This window comes from Lepisosteus platostomus, chromosome 10 (genome assembly GCF_059453375.1).
Source record: "Lepisosteus platostomus isolate fLepPlt1 chromosome 10, fLepPlt1.hap1, whole genome shotgun sequence".
NCBI lineage: Eukaryota > Metazoa > Chordata > Actinopteri > Semionotiformes > Lepisosteidae > Lepisosteus > Lepisosteus platostomus.
Genome location: NC_142620.1, coordinates 54,916,672 through 54,936,432, shown reverse-complemented (window position 1 = coordinate 54,936,432; position 19,761 = coordinate 54,916,672). Strand labels below are relative to the sequence as shown.

General features: G+C 46.9%; 1 protein-coding gene across 2 annotated transcripts in view; it reads right to left on the bottom strand.

Moving 5' to 3' along the window:
• drp2 (dystrophin related protein 2) overlaps positions 1–19,761 on the bottom strand; it is a 61,198-nt gene that overhangs the window by 5,124 nt on the left and 36,313 nt on the right. For both annotated transcript variants that reach the window (XM_088597437.1, XM_088597438.1), the window contains exons 3-21: positions 18,600–18,756; positions 17,240–17,360; positions 16,521–16,789; positions 15,801–15,947; positions 14,365–14,443; positions 13,324–13,384; positions 12,175–12,236; positions 11,481–11,555; positions 10,714–10,915; positions 9,815–9,900; positions 8,347–8,504; positions 7,065–7,231; positions 6,380–6,491; positions 5,569–5,705; positions 5,065–5,130; positions 2,760–2,825; positions 1,655–1,813; positions 362–596; positions 82–199 (exon numbers count right to left, since the gene is read on the bottom strand). In XM_088597437.1, the coding sequence (XP_088453563.1) occupies positions 82–199; positions 362–596; positions 1,655–1,813; positions 2,760–2,825; positions 5,065–5,130; positions 5,569–5,705; positions 6,380–6,491; positions 7,065–7,231; positions 8,347–8,504; positions 9,815–9,900; positions 10,714–10,915; positions 11,481–11,555; positions 12,175–12,236; positions 13,324–13,384; positions 14,365–14,443; positions 15,801–15,947; positions 16,521–16,789; positions 17,240–17,360; positions 18,600–18,756 (2,477 nt within the window). The remainder of the gene's footprint in view (positions 1–81; positions 200–361; positions 597–1,654; positions 1,814–2,759; positions 2,826–5,064; positions 5,131–5,568; positions 5,706–6,379; positions 6,492–7,064; positions 7,232–8,346; positions 8,505–9,814; positions 9,901–10,713; positions 10,916–11,480; positions 11,556–12,174; positions 12,237–13,323; positions 13,385–14,364; positions 14,444–15,800; positions 15,948–16,520; positions 16,790–17,239; positions 17,361–18,599; positions 18,757–19,761) is intronic.

The following is a 19,761-nucleotide window of genomic DNA, read 5'->3' as shown; positions in this document are numbered from 1 at the left end:
CATGACGCGTGAAACATTGCGATGGATCAGGGCCTAGGCCTGGTCATGAGGGCCAGCGCCCGGCCCAGGGACCCCAGTTACCTGCTGCCTCGGTGTCGGGGGTTCCCCTGTCCTGCTCCCCCGGCCGGCTGGCCCCAGACTGCCGTGGCGACGAGACAGAGGAGGGAGCGGAGCCGTTGGCTTCTGAATCCTCCTTGGGCTGCAGGGGGAGAGACAGTTCACACCACTAAAAATCTCCGGCGTGAAAAGCTTGTATTAATGGGGTCTGGTGCTCGTGGAGGATCTATCTGGTTGCCGTTTATAACCGGGGTTACGGCCTTGCAGGCCTCCCTGTCCTGACTGAACGCCCGGGCCCCCGGACCTGCAGCAGCTCCCGGAGCCGGTGCAGCTGGGACTCCAGCTGCTTGTTGTGATCCTCCAGGATCTGCATGCGGGTCTCCAGCCGGCTCTTGTGTTGCCGCAGGATCCGGGCCTCTGCCAGCAGCTCGTCGTCGCGGTGGCCCATCGGGGAGCCCAGGGCGCCCTCCGTGAGCTGAGGGGAGGCCGCGGCCTCCTCATGCTGCCACTTCAACCGCCGATACTCCCCCTGCAGGACCCTGCCGGAACAGCAACACCCCTCATCAGGCTGGCAAGGAGACCCCCCTGACCAGGAGTTAACTCAACACTTCCCCACTCTTTTCTATGCTAATCTGAAGTTTGCTTCAGTTCTTTCATGAACATAGACCACGTCAGGTAAAACTCATTCTTACTGAGTCATGATTCCCACACACCGAGAACAGCGGGCGACAGATCAACCGCACTTCAGAGCAGAAAAGAGCAAATTCATATTCAGTTCATCCGATTCTTTTGGTTCCTTTCATTGTCTTCTGCTCTTGCTCCAGCTGTGTTTGTAGATAAATGCCAGTAAAGTCTTGAGTTTGTAACCTGAAGGCATCACTCACGGTTTCCCACTGCCATTCTTTCACACACTTGCAGCACTCATTAAAATAATTAGACCATCCATCAACAGGCTAGTTTTTAATTAGATACTTAAATCAATCGATCCTGTGGCAGAAAAGGATGGGCACAAGTGTGTTAAGGATGTGTGCTAGACTTTTCTAGTGAGGATCTCAAGGCTATATTGTACTAAAGACAAGCCTTCAGAAAAAGAACCAACCCCTTTGATGTTGCCTGTGCATATCAGATACTAATAAAATGCAGACTAATACGTGGTTCACTTTATACAGCTGTTTAATAGAAGTGGTTAAAAATTAATAAAATGTTAATCTGAAATCCACTTTCCTAATTAGCTATGATAGGGAATATTTCCTTCCCCAGGTGATGAAAGATCCACCCCCAGCATCTACAGTAATTAATAAAAATATATGTTTTATAATACAAACCAGTGATTTCTCACAATCCAAACTATTTATATAAATCCTCAATATTGACATATTTAAATAAATATGTGAAATACCTAGTTAAATATTTAGGTAGGGTTTTCAGTGAAATCCTTGGTGTTCACCATCAGTATGTATGTTTTTTATGCACATTCTTCAACAAAATCACAGACCATATGATCAGCAGGGTTCTGACCTCCTGGAGCTCTGAACAAAATGAGGCTTACCGACTTCAGAGAAGAGTACAGGAAGCCAGCCTTTAAAACCACCCTCACCTGTTCTCGTTCTCCAGCCGAGCCAGGATCCTCTCCAGCTCATCCTTGTCCTCACAGTTGATGTTGGCCAGGATGTGTCCGGCCCCGGACTGCTGGCCCGTGGGAGAGTCCTGCTCCAGGGTGGGACTGGAGAGGCGCAGCAGGTACTGGTCTTCATCCCTGACACCGCAGGAGCAGAAACAGTAGGCAAGGACATACACACACACAAACACACACACACACACAGCTGTGCACATACACACACACACACACACAGCTGTGCACATACACACACAAACACACAAAGACACTATAAACATAGCAGAGCGATCTTTGGCTCGAAGAGAGAGAAACACAGACAGGTAGAGCAGGCACATAGCCAACCACTTTTTCAGGCTAATACTAACCAAGTTCTGCTAAGGATAGCTTTTGGACCCCACTTTCTAAACACAGCAGCTATGGACTGCTACTTCTATTATCTAGCACAGATGAACACTTTAAGATCTATAAGGCCAGATCAGTCGACACAGGTTCAGCCATTCAAATACAGTTGGAGCTCCCCCATATTCCTTGGACTCTGCTATCTCATATTTTGAGTAGCTGTAGCCTACTTGCACACACAAAATCCATACTGGAGCCTAGAGACTCGTCAGAGCTGGGGTTTCTCTTCTTTTCCACAGTTGTAAATGGACAGAATGTCCATGACTCCCCCCTGCATAGGACACAAGTGCTTCACTGCTCAGCTGGCTGGACTTGCTTGCCCAAGGGTACAACAGCAGCAGGCATCACGGGGATTCAAATCCTCAGCCTCACAAACACGAGCCCAGGAGGGCTGTCCACAACTCCACGTGGTCTCACACTGGCCTGCTATGCCATATTAAAATTCGGCAAACAGCTCCTCACCATGACCCAGATTAGTGCCACTACACTATCTGGCAGTGAGCAGCATGCCAGATCTTCCAAAGCAAAGCCTCTAGTGATTGGGTTTCAGTGTCCTTAAACACTCAGCAATCAGCCAGTGCAGGCACACGCAGCCGGCACAATTTAGGTGAAATTACTCGAGGCTTTATTGTGAAGGCACCACTTCACAAGAACCATTGGTGTGGAATGATTGTGATTTACTCACAAGCTTTCGTCAGGAGAGAGGCTGTCAGTGAAGAAGGAGCAGTTCTGATTCTCCATTTCTGCCAGTCTGGAAAGTGGGAGACAGAGAGGTGGTGGGATCACTGAAAATGGCAACAAGAGGCAGGAACATCAAGGACACAAGCGTTTCACACAACACTTTCTAGAAGGTTCCTGGAAAAAGCACTGCAGGCAGCTGCTAAGATGCAAGTTCTGCAACATCTTTAAAGGGAGATTCCTTATTTTCTTTTGTTTGCCTTTTGATAAACAGTGTGCCGCGTTGGAAAGCATCTGTCCCATACTTTTGGAGCTGTGCATAGTCCTCTGGGGGAGGAGGGTTGCAAATTAATCTACTGACAGAAGACGTTTTAATAGAGGGTGGCAAGCTGAAGAACAATCAGAAAAAAATACAGCTTTTCCTATTAAAACTACACTCAGCTCATTTTAAAAACATGCGTCGGCAGCCTTCGATGGCTGACTCTGTTTGGTAAACAAGCACGGTGTCCTATCGCTGTTGCGGCAGAGCTCTGTCCTTATCAGATCCTGTTGATGGGCTGGAGGCCTCTCAGCCTGTGGCCTCTGACCCCCAGAGAGCTGAACACAAGGGCCTCTGACACGGCCAGCGGCTCACTGTCCCCGTGGCAACGGATGGCGAATGGCAGACGGAAGTGCTTGACCTTCACAGCCCCTCGCTGCGCCGTGCAGGAGAGCCGCTCGAACAGACTAAGGCCAGCCAGGGCAGGACCCTCCAGGGTCACAATCCCTTCCCCATTATCTCTTATTAACGAAGAGAGGGTCCCGTCAGCTGGGCCTCACACGCACTCTCCCTGCAGGCTGTCAGAACCTCTCACTTCCGAAGGAGCACAAATCACAGAGCACCAGACCTGCCGCGGGGGCTGTCACATTTTTCAAAAAAAATTGAATTACAGCAAACCCTCATTTCAACTATTTACAGCTATTAGTTCACAGGCAAACATTTCACGTTCTTCAGTGTTCTTGATCAAAAAGGTTGTGACAGCTTGTATAGTGTGTTCTAGGCTGCATCCCTCCCCAAACTCTATCTGATTGGGGAAAAATAAAAATGCTTATTTCAAGGGGGGTTTTTTGTCAGAAAGGGAAATATCCTGGGTTGGGACCTGTTCTGGTGCTGAAAAATACAGTTTGATCTTTTAAAACTACAATGGGTAAGAGTCCATTTTAACGTCATCTCTGAAAACGACCAAAATTGTGAGAGATTCAAAGCTACACTACGCTACACATGACCCATGTGACAGCAGTCCAATTAACCTTCTCAGGTGTGATCCGACTGAAGATTTCTGCCTCCTTTGTTCCCCTGGCTTCTACTCCATACACTAATATGGCTTCTGTTTTGTAGTTTTGCTGCCAATTTCAAGTAAGGATATTTTTTTTAAAGATGTGCCCTTTTCCTTTTGTATGAATGCTCATGTTTAGGTTTTTATATTTGTGCCAATACTGTGACATGCCTTTAAAAGGTATTAGCAGAGCTACAGGGCTTATTGTGCCCTTACATTTTTATCTTGTTGTTCTTCCCCTCATTCAATCCAGGAATAGAACAACTGCCAAATAAAATGTCATTGGCAGGAGATGAATTAAGACAGATTGTTTCAGAGCAGAAGCAATTAATACAGAGAGGGCTTGTATGAAAAAACGAGAAAAACAAAGAGAAAATGGTTTATCTGCTATCTTCTTTCACACCTCTGCATTGTCCTCAGTTCACTGGGGCGAGTTAAGCTCCTAAAACATTTCACCTGCAGATCCCAGTGAACAAAATCTAATTATCTTGATCTTGATTGACCAGTGAAGCACAGATTCCCCAGGCTTCAAGCAGGGAAGACCAGGTAGGATTCGCAGGATTTGCGTTCACGCGGCTCTCCCTGCTGGCCCAGAGAGATGCTGTTAATCACGGAGGACAGAAGCTGGCACCCAGCATCGGCTGAATGAAATCATGGCAGGGAACCCCGAGACTCCCCATTTAGGCCTCCTTAGCCAGGCTCATGCATGATCCAGTGACAGAGGTGACGTCACCCTCTGGAACACAGACGATGTAGAACCCGGCCATGGCAGAGGAGCGGTCTTTGGTGTGTCCAGGAAGTGACGCTGGGCTGGTCGAGTCCCGGCGGGGGGCAGGAAGAGCAGCACTCATCACAGCTGGAGCGCAGCAGTACGGTTTCCAAGCCCACACACACTGCTGGAAGGGATTTGTTCAAGGCAACTAAACTAAAGTGGGAGATTCATTTTAATTTTAAATCAATCAATAAGAGGTCCAACGCTCCCTCAGCTATTCCTACCTGCTGGCAAAGTGCTCGATCCTGGAGTGTGTGTCTGCATGCGGCAGCTTTGGAGAAGAACAGGGGCTACAGCCAGGAGACAAAAGGGCAGCACTTAACACCATGAACAGCAGGGTTAGCTATCTGTCAATCACTACAGAGCGTGCTCCTGCACTCAGAGAGTCATACATTTTCCTCAGTTTGATCAGCCCACATACAGAGACAGACCTACACTAGTTCATATTTTGCAAAGACTTACTTAACCAGTTAAACAGAAGCTCCTTCCTCCCTCCCTCAATGCTGGAAGGGTCCTGAGGTTCCATCATCAGCTGTTCTTATTTTTGTTGTCAATGTTCCGTCTTCAGTACTAAATGATCACAACCCTACATCCCACTGAATTCTCAGTTACCTAAACATGAACTTTGTAACTTTCCTTATGTTCAGATGTACTGCAGTGCAGATCTAATTCCTGCCACAGTGAACAACTGATAGCTAACTGGTGCCCAAGTGCGGAAGCAGACTCACGTTTCACTGCTCTCTGCCTCCAGCACAGACTGGACGGGGAGGTAGCCTCTCTGGGGATGCTTGCTGAAGTACTGCTTGGATCGGAACTTGTTTTTCAGAGTCTTGGCAAAATCCCTCATTTTCTCCCCCGAGGTCGTCTGCCAACAAGAGGAATAAAGTATTTCAGCGAGAGCCCCTGGCTCCACCGTGAGTTCATCTGCAGGGCCAGCACACCTGAGAGCCTTTGCTAACAGATCCACAGCTCCGTATTAACCTTAGGGTTGCCTTCTCTTTAGCTAACCTCATACAGTTGGCTGCCAGAAGAACTTGAAGAAAAACAGTACTGTAAACCCTCGGTTTCATGGACAGAGACATCTTCTAAAGGAGAATTTTGTCAGTAAAATCAGAAATACCAACCTTTCCTTGCAATAATGGTGAAACACAAAACAAATTAAACAAGGTAAAATAAATACTGCATGTCCTAGGTTTAAAATTCAGGAATATCACTGGTACTCTACAGAGGTATTGCTGAGCTGGTTATGATGGGTGTTTTCAGTGTTTCATATGCTTTAGCAAATTGTATACAATGTATGTACGACACCAAATAAAGTGTTTGTATATTTATGATAAAAAAGGCACAGGAACAATTTTTACTGACCGTGTTAATAGAAGTTGTTAAAATAAGTCAAAAGAAACAGAAAGCATATATGTGTACTGTAGCATGTCTATGTTTATATATGTATTTGGAGAATTTTCATTCACGTGAAGAGATCCGTCTGAACTGGTCGAACCCTTGCAGCCTGTCAGGCTGACAGTAAGCAGAGTTCCTCACTGGTGTGTAGTACTCCATGATAGGGTAGTGCAGCTTCTTTCCTTTGGTGGTCTGTCCTGTGAGAAAACAGGTCTGGCAGATGTCCACATTGAACTGCTTCAGGCTGCGATACCTGGGAAACAGGCAGTAGACAGGGCATTCATCAGACAAACTCCTTCATTCTATGGATTTCTTAAGATTAGTTTCTGCTCAGTCCCTTGACTAAGTTAATTAGTGTCTGAGTAAGATAATTTGTTTGGGTTCCACCTGCCCACTGCTCAGCGCCTGTGACCCCCTCACCTCTCCACTGCCCCCTGCGCTCACTCCTGCTCTGTGTTTCACTGCTGTTCTTCACTCTGAAACCGGTCGTGTGATTTTCTTATTGCTCTTATTCCCGAGAATATGCACCATCAGGCTGGTTTCATTCCTGCGCCGCATGTTTTTTTTTTTAATGCCAACTATTTCATCTCGCCCAGTGCAGCACTCGCGTCTCATTTCACCAATCTATTCTTGTGCTTGTGCATAAAGTCAACTCTGTATACACGTTGTAAGTCACTTTGCACAACAGCTACAATAACTCCTACACAGGAAAACTACAGCGCTGCTTGTTGGTCATTTTCCGCCGCCCAGAAATGAGAAGAGCACAAAGGAGCAGCAACGGGTTCGCGATCGGACACTGGCACTGGGGCTGAGGCCCAGCCGGTACCTGAAGCCCTTGATGGGGCACTGCTTGCAGACGGAGCACTTGGCCTGGTGCTTGGCGGACTCGGCCACGGCCACCCGGTGCAGCACGGGCAGCCACACCACCGACTGCGGCTCCAGGCTCATCCACTCCACGAAGTCGGACAGCTCGAGGGCAGGCTTCCCTGGCGCCTGGGGGGCGGACAAGGAAGAGGGACGACAGAGGGCACGGGCAGGGCAGGCGCATTAGGAGGAGGAAATCAAAACGTAACTAAAAGAAAAGAGGTGAAAACAGTTGTTTAAAAAAAGGAGTAACAGAGAATTCAGAAAAAGACATTGCAAAGGAGGCTCTGGAGATGCAGAGAATCCTTAATGGGCACAATTCTCATTAAACGCATATCAAAAATGCATTTAAAGTTTGATTTCCCTGGGCACTTTCCTAATAAGAAAAAAGGCATAATTAAAATGTATCATTCCCACATGCATCTGGGAGAGGCGCTCAAGGATGGCGCTGTCTAATAACATCCTCTTCCTCGATGCTTCCTAACTTTGCCAGCACCTGGGGCTGCACTGGCGCTTGATTTGTGCTGATGCTGTTTCGATTATCTGTAGCGGAGGGGAGAACTTCCTGAGTGCACCCAGTTCTGCAAGGACATGGGCACAGAGCTGCCAAAAATGAACCTGATTTTATGGCTGCCTCTCGCCCAGACACTCAGTTCAGCTCAAGGTCAGGCTGACAGATCTTGACAACAAGCCTAAATTATAATAATGTAAAGTAAACAGGGGGCAATTTAAAAGCCATCACCTTTTCAACTGCGGTTCTTTTTTATGCATAAAAATCACTGCACCGTGTCACTGTTCAATTTAGCTATGGTAATACAAGACGTGATTAACACATGCCTGGAGAACTGATGGTATCCGCTAAATTGGAATATACTGCATAGAGTACACGTATTAAAAACAATCAATTTAATTTAGCGCAGCTGTCGTTAAACACACCCTGCTTGATGGAGCACCTTAGATTCTGAAAGGTTTCTTCTAGGATGGAGCAGAAAAGCAGCTGCGCTTAGTGGTTTAAACCTATTCAGTCAATAGCAATACTGTGCGTCACCTAGTCTGAAGGGACACAGAAAACACTGTTGCACTCGGACATTCGAAAGTACAAGGCAGTACAGGCACAGCAGGAGCTCGGCAGCAATCCAGTCTCAATCCAGTTCGTGATGAGAGCTCATCCGCTGAGCTAAACCAGTACGGGGCGCGCCCTAGACCCCCCACAATGCCATGATGCCCAGGGGCAATGCCCTCACCATTCGCAAGCAGCTGCGGACGCTGGGCTCCACGTTACTGCCCCCAAACGCCGCCACCTCTCCCAGCTGCCTAGGGATCTGGATGGCTTCGTGCAGCAGCATGCTGAGGTGGCGCTGATCCGTCTGCCCCCCGGGCCCGGACACCTGCTTGAAGAGATCTGCCGAGGAAGAAAGTCCATCTCGGGCATCAGCTCGCTGCTGCCCCTGCCCACCTGGCACCGGACGATGGGAGACGAGGGTACCGTGCTGCTCCTCTCTCAATAAGAGGCCTACAGGTCTTAAAAACACCTTTGCCCTTCAAATGTGATTTCTGCTCTCAATGAACAGGTCATGTGTGAAATAGATCTGCCAGTCCGTTCTGGTCAATGGTTCACAGCGGGCTGGGACTGAAGGGACGGAAATGATGACGGAAATGAGGGACCCAGTGTGTCAGTGTTACTATGGTTCCAAAGCCAGCCTCTCAACAATACGAACAAAATATATTTTACTCGTATAACACACATTGGAAGCATTTTACAATAAATAAAAATAAGAGAATTAAAATCTCCTCATTCTTGCTATTTTTCCCCCCAGAGATAAAAATAACCCTAGTGGAGGTACAGTGGGCTGGAGAACTAAAGCCAAGACACGAATCTGTCAACGTTCCTGCAGAAAAGGTGCCCAAGAATCGACGAAACCACTGCCACCAAACCAACGATTTCTGGGCTCTCCAGCTTTTGAGCTGTCACCCCGAATCGCAGACACCCACTGTTTCCTTTAGTGTGAAACTAGCAGCAGGAATTTTAATTATATAATTAGAATTTTGATCTTGTAATCCATTATTGACCTGCACTGTGTTCGATCATCAACATTGGAACAACAGTTTTATTAAACAAAAGCTGTTGTTACTGCCTTGTCCATGCATACTGCAGTCTGCCACTTCCAGCATAAACCCATACCTGTCCAAATAATCTCTCCCTCAATGTGTCCTATGCTGTAGCCATCGTTGGCTTTGTTTTGACAGCTGCCTCTTTCTGATCATCTCTATCAATTTACTTTCCACCTTAAATCATATTTTCTTGCTGTTAATTTCAAAGGTTTCACATAAAAGCTAGAATTCATAATACTTTACATCAAGTCCTGGATGCACAGTTTGTCAGCCTCCTGAATTTTCTGAAGAGCTGACAATTTCTTCCTGGTACTTGCTACATTAGTCTTCTTGCTTAGCCTGTTATGAAAAGGCTTGTGAAGTGATTTGAAATGGTTTTTGCTGTGAAAAGAGACTGTGAAATAAAAACTGGAGCAAAAATGAGCTGAATGAAGCGCATTGAAACTGAGAACGGAACTGCCTTCTATCTCAAGCAGCAGGGTGCTTAAAGCATTTTCAAACTAAAGAAAAACGCAGATGTTTAAAAAAAACATTTAACATGATCTTAGAAATTCATTTGCATCTGCCAGATAATTTCAGATAATTTATCATTTAACTCACACTTGTATTTCTCCTGAACATCAGAGCTGCACAAGCAGACCAGCCCCGTCTTGAAGGACAGCACCCTCACCTTCCCATTGCGGCTACTGGAGGCACAAGGAAAGTGCAGTGAGAGACAGAACATGCTGTGCGTGCTGACAGCAGCGCAAAACGCTAAAGACCGATCAAGCCGCCTCATGCAGTTCCAACACAAAATGTGACAGATTGATCAGTATTTAAACCTCATGTCTATTTTTACTCAACCTGTCACCCACAGCTCTGCGGAGCTTCCTAAATCAATTCTATGAGCCCAACACAGAAACCCGGCACAGGTGCAGTGCGGGCCAGAACCAGGCAGTGGACTGTTACACAGATTAGGAAATTGATTGCTACCGACAGAGAAACCTATTTAGTGCAGCCTGTTATGCTTTCAGAGTAGACTTGATAAGTGGGTCACATTCATGCTTTGTTTGTTTGAAAGCCGCCAAAACTTAATTCGCAGGTTGGATAGACGATTGCCAGTTTACAATTTCACAGTGCTTTCGCAATTATAGTAATTGCTTGGACTGTAAGGGCGCTGATGTTCACGAGGACAGCGAGAGAAAAATAGCCTCTCCTTGCAGGACACAGGCTAGTTCTGAAGGTTTATTTCCAATGCGTGCTCTACTTTGCATCTTAAATAAGGTAATAACTTTGGAACAACTGCTTTTCATTTATAACAAGGGGGTCAAAGGTGAGAAGCCTGCCCAGGACCAAAAATATTTCATTGGAATGCCTTTTTAAAATAACTCAGTCTCGTGTCAGACTCAGGCGCACTCCAGATGCAACACATGTCAAGGCAGGAGAATTAGCACCAGCACCCACGAGCTAACCCAGCAGAACCACGGGGAGCCAGGAATGAGCCTGGAAGGGCAGTGTACCAGTCGTAGACGTTGAGCAGCCAGTTGAGGCACATGTCCACGCAGAGCGGGATGTTGATGAGCACGCCCCTCTCCTCCTCCAGCCGCTCGTACAGGCTGGTCAGGGAGTGGATGACCTCCACCACGTCCATGCTGTGCTCGCTACGGCGCAGGCTGGGCTCCCGGAACACTTCGGACAGGCTGCCCAGGGTCATCAGGTCCACTGCGGACAGGACAGACAGCGGGACACGCACTGAGCCCTCTCTGCTGCAGGACCTAACATCTGACAGCAGTCAGGCAGCTTCAGAGCCCTTCAAGGGCAAGGGGAGAAGGCGGATTTGCAGTTACAGTATTAATTGTCATGAATGGTGCTCTTTAAAAACCTAGTCCAGTCAAAAGCCAAACTCTGCAGTAAATCTGCAGTTACCTTGGCAGCAGTACACTTACTGCTCAGCCTAACTGGCAGCCAAACCCAAAGAAAATGAGACTTTGTTCTTCTCCTTCATTTACCACAACATGTGGCGGGTTGTTTCCCCAGCCTCAGGGACAATGGGAAACAAAGAGCTCGAGCTCCTATTCCCTGGGCCCTGCCGCTGGAAAAGAACTCCATTTGGGAATGTCCTGATGTATGGATAAAGCCAGTGGTAAAGGCTGGAACTCCTTCTGCAGTCTGGGGCTACAATCCCAGCCGCCTCGCCTGCCAGCTGCGCCGCAGCTGGGGAGAACAGAGATAGGAGTGGCGGAGACGCCTGCAGCATGGGGGGCCCTCCCCGAGGAAGAGTACGTACAGCGCAGAGCCTTCTGCAGTCTCCGCAGCTTCATGGCCGTGCGGTACGCCGAGAACTTGATGTTGTTCAGATCAGCTGAGAGGAGACAAGCACAGCGGATTAGCGCAGCGAGAGGGACCAGCAGGCCTCACAGATCTCACAGTCCTGCTGCTCAGAGAAGCCACCAGCAGTGAAGCCCACACTGCACCGCCCAAACCGAACTTCGCCTCGGCTAGATAAGGAATCCACAGAGCTTAACTCCAACTGGATCCATCGGCGATAGCCTCGAATGTTTGGGGAACAACAAATCAAATTGGATTAATAAAGAAACAAGATCAGTTTAATCAAGAACACAGTGAATTCAATTCACATTAAAAAATAATGTAACTTGTCTCTTAGACAGTGATGGTGTCTTTGTCTTAAACTTGCAATTAATTACGCAACAAATAACTGATTTGTTATGCAACTCTAGATGAAGTTCAGGCTGGAAGCCAGTGAATTTTGTTAGAGCCCATCTCAAACCATTTCTCGCACCACCACTTCCGGGAAAAGTGCCAGGAAACTCTCCATAACTCCCAGAGCTCAGTTTAATCCAAACCAGGGCTTCTGGACTGAGGGGGTGCCGTACTAAACTTCTGTATGAGCTCTTACTCAGTGAGACGTGTCAGGGCACTGACGGAGGGTAAGATGAGGGAACCCGGTCAGAAAGACTCACCCAGTGCCTGATACAACTCTGTCATCTTCGGGTGGTCCCAGCAGGTAGTCTGAGCCTGGTGACTGAAATTTACAAAAACAAATCAGAAGTGGAAACATCATAATTTTATCAGCCACTTTTTTTTTTTTTAATGGTGAAAGCTAACACTTGAGCAAGATCGCCTTTGAGTAAGCAAAGCACAGTAAACCGCATGCCTCACATTTCATCAGTGTAGCGCACTCAACAGTACTTACACATGCAGACTGACTCACACAGCCACATGTCCTTGTAGTTACCGCGGTTTCAGTCCCCTTTGCTTCCAGAAGCAGCTGTGTCCCTGGCAGGGAGAATGCCCGTCCAGTGTACAGTATGTGGCAGGACAGCCAGAACTGCAATCTCACTCTCTCCTGCTTTACCAGGTAGTGTACATAGTAGAAGATCACAGGAGCCAGCGGTATAACTGTCCAGATGGCATCAAAGACATGCTCGCGAAAATGAGCGGCCCAGCCCCAACAGAACGCTTTAAATGAAATTCAAATTGGCCTCGTTGAGCAAGTCCCGCTTCCCCAAACCCGCTTTGAAGGAGCTTTTTTTTTTTTTTTAACGCCTGGCGGCACATTCGCCCAGACTGCGAGCGATCCCTCGCGGGAAATACGAATCGATTTGCACAGCTCAGGTGTAGGCAGGGAGACCAGCGGCTCAGCCACAAAACCCAACAGAGAATTCGTGCAGGCTGGGGCGGGAGCAGATCCCGCTGATCAAAGTCCGTGATTCCAGGCAAGCAGACAATCTTGAACGATAATCTTTACGGAACACAAGAAGTGCAGGGAGAGATGCAATTAACAAGACGAAAGGATTAATGTGCTTTGCATAAATCTGCTGGCGCACTCCTGGTATTTCTGCCGGTGCCAGAAAAGAAAAGGCTAATCCACAGACATATTCTTCTGCAGGTGACGCTCAACAACATTTTCGCAATACTCTGATCAGCGATGCCGCACTCCTCATAAACCACTGCACAAAGCTTGTAAACCCCACTGTGAGTCAGGGGGGATTAGAATTTTCTAGGTACAATGGGGCAGAGGCTTGTGCAGCTTTGTGATGAAAAACTGAGAACTAGGAGATAACCGTTATGTGTTAAACCCCAAACTGTAGTTTTATTCTTTTTCTTACTTGATGTAGTATGGCACTTTGTTGGGGGATATAGCCCGCTCCCAGGGGATCTGCACAGAACCTGAAAGAGAGATTATCCATGAGCCACAGAGAAGAGTTAGCTCAGTCTCCACACTAAGGACCGAGTTCAGACTGATTCCTTGGGTTAAGATCAGTCCCTAATGGTGGGTTACGACTCGCACGCTCAGACCTTGAAAAGGAACGGCAGCAGAGAGTAAAAGGAACCAGAGAGGTCTCTGCACACTCACAAGGCTAGTCCTGGGTCACAAAGGGTGAAATCTTACGAATCAAAGAAGAAACTCGCATGAAGCCAGAGGATCAATACAGAAGAAGTCCAATTAGATTTATATCACTGTACCCAGAAACCGAATCATTAAAATAAATACACTCTCGAGATAGTCTTATCTCTCTCCACCAGAAAAACATGCTTGCTCTGCCAATGGGAACATAGATGTCAATAAAACCCATTAAAAGAAGTTAAAGCAGCAGGAAAAACACAACATTAATTTTTCTTGTACATTGCAGTTGACTTTTTCAAAGAACACCATGCTTTTAGCCAAGTGAAAAACAGACCGTTTCTGTGTCTTTCGGATCCAAATGAAAGCTATAGAGCACCTCCCATCTCCACTGTGCTCCCTTCCGAAGTTAAGACAGCTCTTAAGAAGCCCTGGTGATCATTCTCCTTTAACCAACACACAGTACATACTCCCCTCACGGCCTGTTCTCATGTGATCAGAACACTCTTTTATAAAAACAGCCCATGGTTTGTACTTTTTCTTTCACACTTCACAAGAGAGAGAGACACTCTGTAGCATCTAAACACCCTCATGTTACTCAGCGTCTTTCCACTTGCAGGACACCCTGAATCTGGCTGGGTTTTGCAACCGAAAACCCTGAAGCCTTTGTGCAGCACGTGTGCAGCAAGCAGGCAGTGGCGGGAGCACACATCATTCCTGCTGTAGCATATTCTAGGCTGTAGAGCTAAAAACTGAGCATTTCCATCTTTCTATTCAGCATTCCTTGACCAGAGAAGATGCTTACTGGACAGGAAGTGCTGGGACCCTGGTCCGAAATCTCTGTGGGCGTCCTGGAGCTGTTTGAGCCTTTCGTCAACAGAGCCCTGCAGAAGACAAAAAACACAAGAGACGGGAGATTTAAAATCAGCGCAGCTCTTCTCCTCTATAGCAGATGTTAGATGAGAAGCCTCTTCATGCGACAGGAAATTTGCAATTAGAGATCCGCTTGTCCCTCTCCAGTGAGAATGCCAACTCTGTGCAGTGTTCAGGAAACAGCACACTCCCTTCATATTGAACCTTTAAACTCGGTAAAGAAATGGTTATGTGTACGTCAATAGCACAAGGGATTTCAGCAAATACAGCATAAAGGTCTTATCTTTCAGAGTTGAGGTTTTATACAGCAGGCCTGCAGGCTTTATGTGCTCTAATCCATGATTAAGTTTAGAATATTGGATTTATTTAATCTATTAATGTCGGAGAATAAACTATATATACACATTTGACTAATGAAATACACCTGGCCTGAAAGAATTTTTGGCAGAAGCCAGTAGTAAACATTAATCGTGAAAATAAGTCTAGCACATCAAAACTACTGAGTTAGGAAAATAAAATATTATACTAAAAGCAAACAAGCCCACCACTTAAAAAAATAAAGATTGGAGCATTAGGAAGGCTCAGAAATCAAGGTCAAGGTATTCAACCCACTTTTTCTGATCTACAAAACAAGTTTTTTTACCTGCTGTTATGCAAGGGGAGCCGTGCAAATCAAATATTAAAGTTAAAGATATTGGAACAAAACAATGGAAACCAGCACATTAAAGTACATCACATCTGTGCCACTATACCAAGAGCAGAACCGCAGCAATTATTCAAATGACCGTCATCACAATTCTCGCTTTTATTCAACTAAAAAACACGAAAAAGAACTGAGGGGAAGAAAGTTTTCCTTCCCTTCCACATTTGCACTCCTATATATAAGTTCTTTCAGCCAGAAGGTAATAAGCTGCATGCGAGAGACCCTCTGGGTACAGGGTTTTTGCACAAACACATTGGAGCACGAGGCTTAAAATTTCAAAAGCCAGGACATGTGAGTCATGAGGTTGCCCTGATGCACAGCCTAAAACACTCAGCTAATGCCTGACCCAAAAGATTACAAATGCATTGTCTGCACTCATTGCACTCATGATCCCAGTCTCAGAACATGATGCAGACGTGCTGTGGAGTAGCTGGACCAGTCCCACTTCTCTTGCAATGCTGCAACAGTGTGGCTCTCTGAGCTGAGACGGAGGAGAAACACACACCAGCTATTTGAAATTGGGTAAGCATTGCACGGGAGAACTGGGAATAGTTGTTTACTGCCTGGATCTGTGGCTCTGTGCTGAAATGCAGGAGCTGCAGGACAGTAGCTGCTGCGTTGAGAGAATCCCAACGCCCTGCACAGGAGGGGAGGGGGGGACTCACCTGCAGCTGCTTCCACCTGCTGTTCAGGTGTTCCAGGGCTCGGGCGTTCTCCCCGGACAGGTGCACGTCTGAGATGGCCAGCTGGTGAGCCAGGTCGTTAATGTGCTTCATGCCTTCCTTCACTTGAGACAATTCCTCCTTAAAGAGCTGAGGGGGGAAACAGAAAGAAACACAGCAGCCATCAGAATGAGAGAAACCCCTGCAGCCCCACCCAGCAGCCAAGCAAGCAGGTCAGTTCCAACCATGGCTTATGACAAAAAAATACATTTTTATTAAATACTGACACTGGTCTGGAAATACACCTGCTCTTATTTCCTTTAAACAGACCAGGTTATTTGTGCCCATTTATTGTGTGGTAATTTAAAGACAGAATAGAAGAAGGGGGGTCTATATAGCCTGGCCTGTTTGTTTGTTCATTAGCAGCTTATTTAGGCTTTCTGTCCTTTGAAGGTTTAGCTAATTTGTGTTATTACACATATTCTGCAAGATAATTTCTGGGCCGTTTCTTCTCAGAAAGTTATTTTGAAGTGTAAAGGTTCCAGATATTTTCATGAAAAAGTATTGGAGCTGCTCAGACATACAGTACAGTAAGGACACAGCGCTGCACTGACAGGTCACAGGACATTTTGTACCATTAATCCCCCATAATGCTTCTAAGGAAACGGCACCCGAACGAGAAGTGCAACAGGTGAGACGTTTAAAGAGCTGGGAAGCGCGGACCTTGGTGGCGTCGATGTGGTCCTGCAGGGAGTCGATGAAGAGGTCCCCCACGGGCTCCCAGGCCTCCCGCACGCCCTCCGCCTGCTCCAGCGCCCCGCCCAGCTCCTCCATGGTGCCCTGCAGCTCCAGCAGCCTCTCCAGCGTGCGCTCCATGTGCCGGTGCCGGTCGAGGCAGCGCGCCGTCAGCTTCTCCCACAGGTCGCTGGCCACGTTGGCCTGCTTCCACACCGAGCGGCTGACATTCTGGATCCGCCGCCGCGGCGACACGTCTGCAACAGGCCACAGTCAGGCCCTGCCGCCTGGCATTGTGGGAACTGGAGCCACACCCGGCACAGTCTCCTCAACAGGACATGAATGTGCAGGCCAAAGGCACAGCGTTGGTTATACTACTACTGTGAGATATTCATTAGTGAACATCGAGCCCACAGAAATACTCATCCTTTATTTTACCACGACTTGCTGGATTAATATTCTACTTCCATTATTCAATTTTAAATACCGTTTTAATGTCTCTGAAAGTTTCAGGAATATAAACGGAGACTTAGGGGGATAGACGGCATGTCTAAGGAGAACAGTTTAACCAGCGACAGCAGCAGCATCAGTATGATAAAGACGGGGTTTTTCTCAGCTAGGCAAGCAGCTAATTTGTTAAATTTTATTACTTCTGACAAATCAAAGCCTAAATTAACCAAAAGGACAGGCCCCGCTCCCAAGCCGACCTTTGCTGTCAGCGAGCGTCTCCTCGGGCTCCTCGAAGGGGTGCTGGGACAGGAAGGCCTGAGCCGACTCCAGGACGGAGTAGATGTAGGGGCCTCTGGACTTCACATCCTCAATGAAGGCCTGCAGAGGAAACACAGCCTCCTCAGAAATAAATCCCAACATCACTCAGAACAAACTGCAGTTCCCCTTCTTCACAGGCAGCCACTTATAAAAACAGGCCTGCGATATGTCAAGATTATTATATGAAATCTCATGTATTACTCACAGGCCCAGTTAGTCACTCTATTCTCTGTTGTGTCATGTGGCTTTTAAAGCTTCCTTCGAACAACAGGAAAATATCTGCGCCTCTGGTGTGTTACCTCTAACACAACGTCCCGATGACAAGTCTCGCTCCTAGTTCAAACATATCACTCCGGTCAGTTTTGGGATTTTGTAGCATTTCATGTTAAACGACAAAAACGTATTCAAAGATAAGCACCAGAATTAGAAATGCAGCGGCAGATTATTTACCGCACTTTTTAAGTAGAGCAATAACTGATCAGATCTTACTCGAATGGTTTTCCTGGACTTCTACATTCAGATGAGCTTACTTGTAATGACAAGACATTTTAAGAAGAAAAAAGTCAAGACAGCTGATAATGTGTCAGTACATTTTACAATGGATTCATCTCATCGACCTTCTCATGCATCAGTTTATCAGGACCCTGGGGACCCCATTATATCCCACACAGTCCACCTGAACACTTGGCTAGACGATGTGCAGGCCCAGACTCCCTCTGCGCTCTGCTGATGTATCTCCGCACACACACGCATGTAGGTGAATGAGTACAGTTCACCTCAGATCAATAATTAAAGCTAACAGTGTTCAAATAACTTATAATTCTTTTACCAGAGCAGGATCCCTACCCTTGCCAGTCAAGAGTTTAAGCCACAGAGGAATGGAAAGGTGGCTGTGCTGTAGCACAAAAAAGCCCAACTCCACTCCTGGGTGGTTTTCATTGCAGATCAGCTCTTAACGAGCTAAATGAAATCAAAACATCATCGAGCTCATGGGGGCACTTCTGTTTCAATTGTGGATTAAAAAAGATAAAACCTGTTGACCTGCAGGGCTCTACCTCCAACCTCTACTTTAAGTTTTTTTCTATGGCGTTTTCCATTTTTTAAAGCTGCCCTTTGCAGCATCCTTAGTGAAGCCATAGATCAGGTTCAGGACAAAAAAAAAACAACGTTTGTGAACAGCTGAGTACTGCATTGCTTCAAGTTAAAGCTTGCTAGTCTTCACGGATGTCAGCGGAGTTCGCAAATGAAGCCCGGGGAGTTTGCCAGGCAGCTCTGCAGAGGCAAGTGGTTTCCCTCTACCTGGTGGAATTCGCTCTGCTGCTGCACGGCCCCCACATCGCCGCCGAGGGGCAGCTGGTCCGACAGCTCCTCGTCCTTCAGCGTTAGCCAGTCGATGAGCTCCTGCAGGGAGAGCTGCAGCTTCCCGCTGTTGTCCGAGAAGGCCTCCAGCCGGGCCCTGTGGAGAGGGACACGAGACACATCACCCTGGGCACCTGGCCGAACCCGGGCTGACTGCCTTGCCCCGTCTGGAATTATTCAGCATTTCTCCGGCAGACCTGTCTGCCCCAGGCAGCTGACAGCAGGAAAGCACAGCTTCACAAAAAAGAAAAACAGAAAAGAATTCAATTGCAAAAATGTAACAGGTTTAAAATCTATAAAATACCAGGAACCTGCTACAGTGATATTACAGGAAAATGTATTTCAGAAACAGAAACTACCATCAAAAAAGTATCTATATATTTAGGATTACATAAAGTTGCATAGGATATATATCATGTATAATATTTTTTGGTATTGAACACAAAAATGGAGGTTGTGTTTGACTTGTATCAGGGCAGCAATGGTTCTCCTAAGTGAGGTATTAGTCATTTAGAGAAGGCACTGGGTGATGTTTCGTGCAAGACGCAGAGGGGAGGCAGTGTCATCTGCGCAGCCAGACACAGTGGAAGAGTGATCCTGGGCTCCTGGCTGTGAGGCTGATGAGTCTCCATCAAGATCACAGCTGGGGGCGAGTGAGAGGGCACTGTGTTTTAATCACACTGCATCGCGCCGCTTGCAAGCAACAGTCTGGGGTTTCTCTAGGCGCCCTCCTGCCTTCCCAAGACAACCTGGTGTAATAAACCCTGCAGAATATCTCCAGGAAAATGGCTGTCCTCCCTTACAGTGCTAAATAGAATAAGGCACGTAAGGAAGTCGACATTTCATTCTCAGCCCAGAAAACAAATCTAAGTGCGAGTAACTACCAGAACACGCTGTTACTCAACCCAGTCTTAAAAAATGATATTTTTTTTTAGCAGAATAATTCTTCTCTGGGTTTTAATGAGTCAGTAGTTATTATTCACACGACTCCTTATTCAAAAAACAGAACCTGTGTTTTCAGGGAGAAAGAAGCACATCCCCTCACTGCACAATTCCGCTTGAGGTTATTTTGTTTTCTCACAGGTTAAAGGGAGAGCCAGTT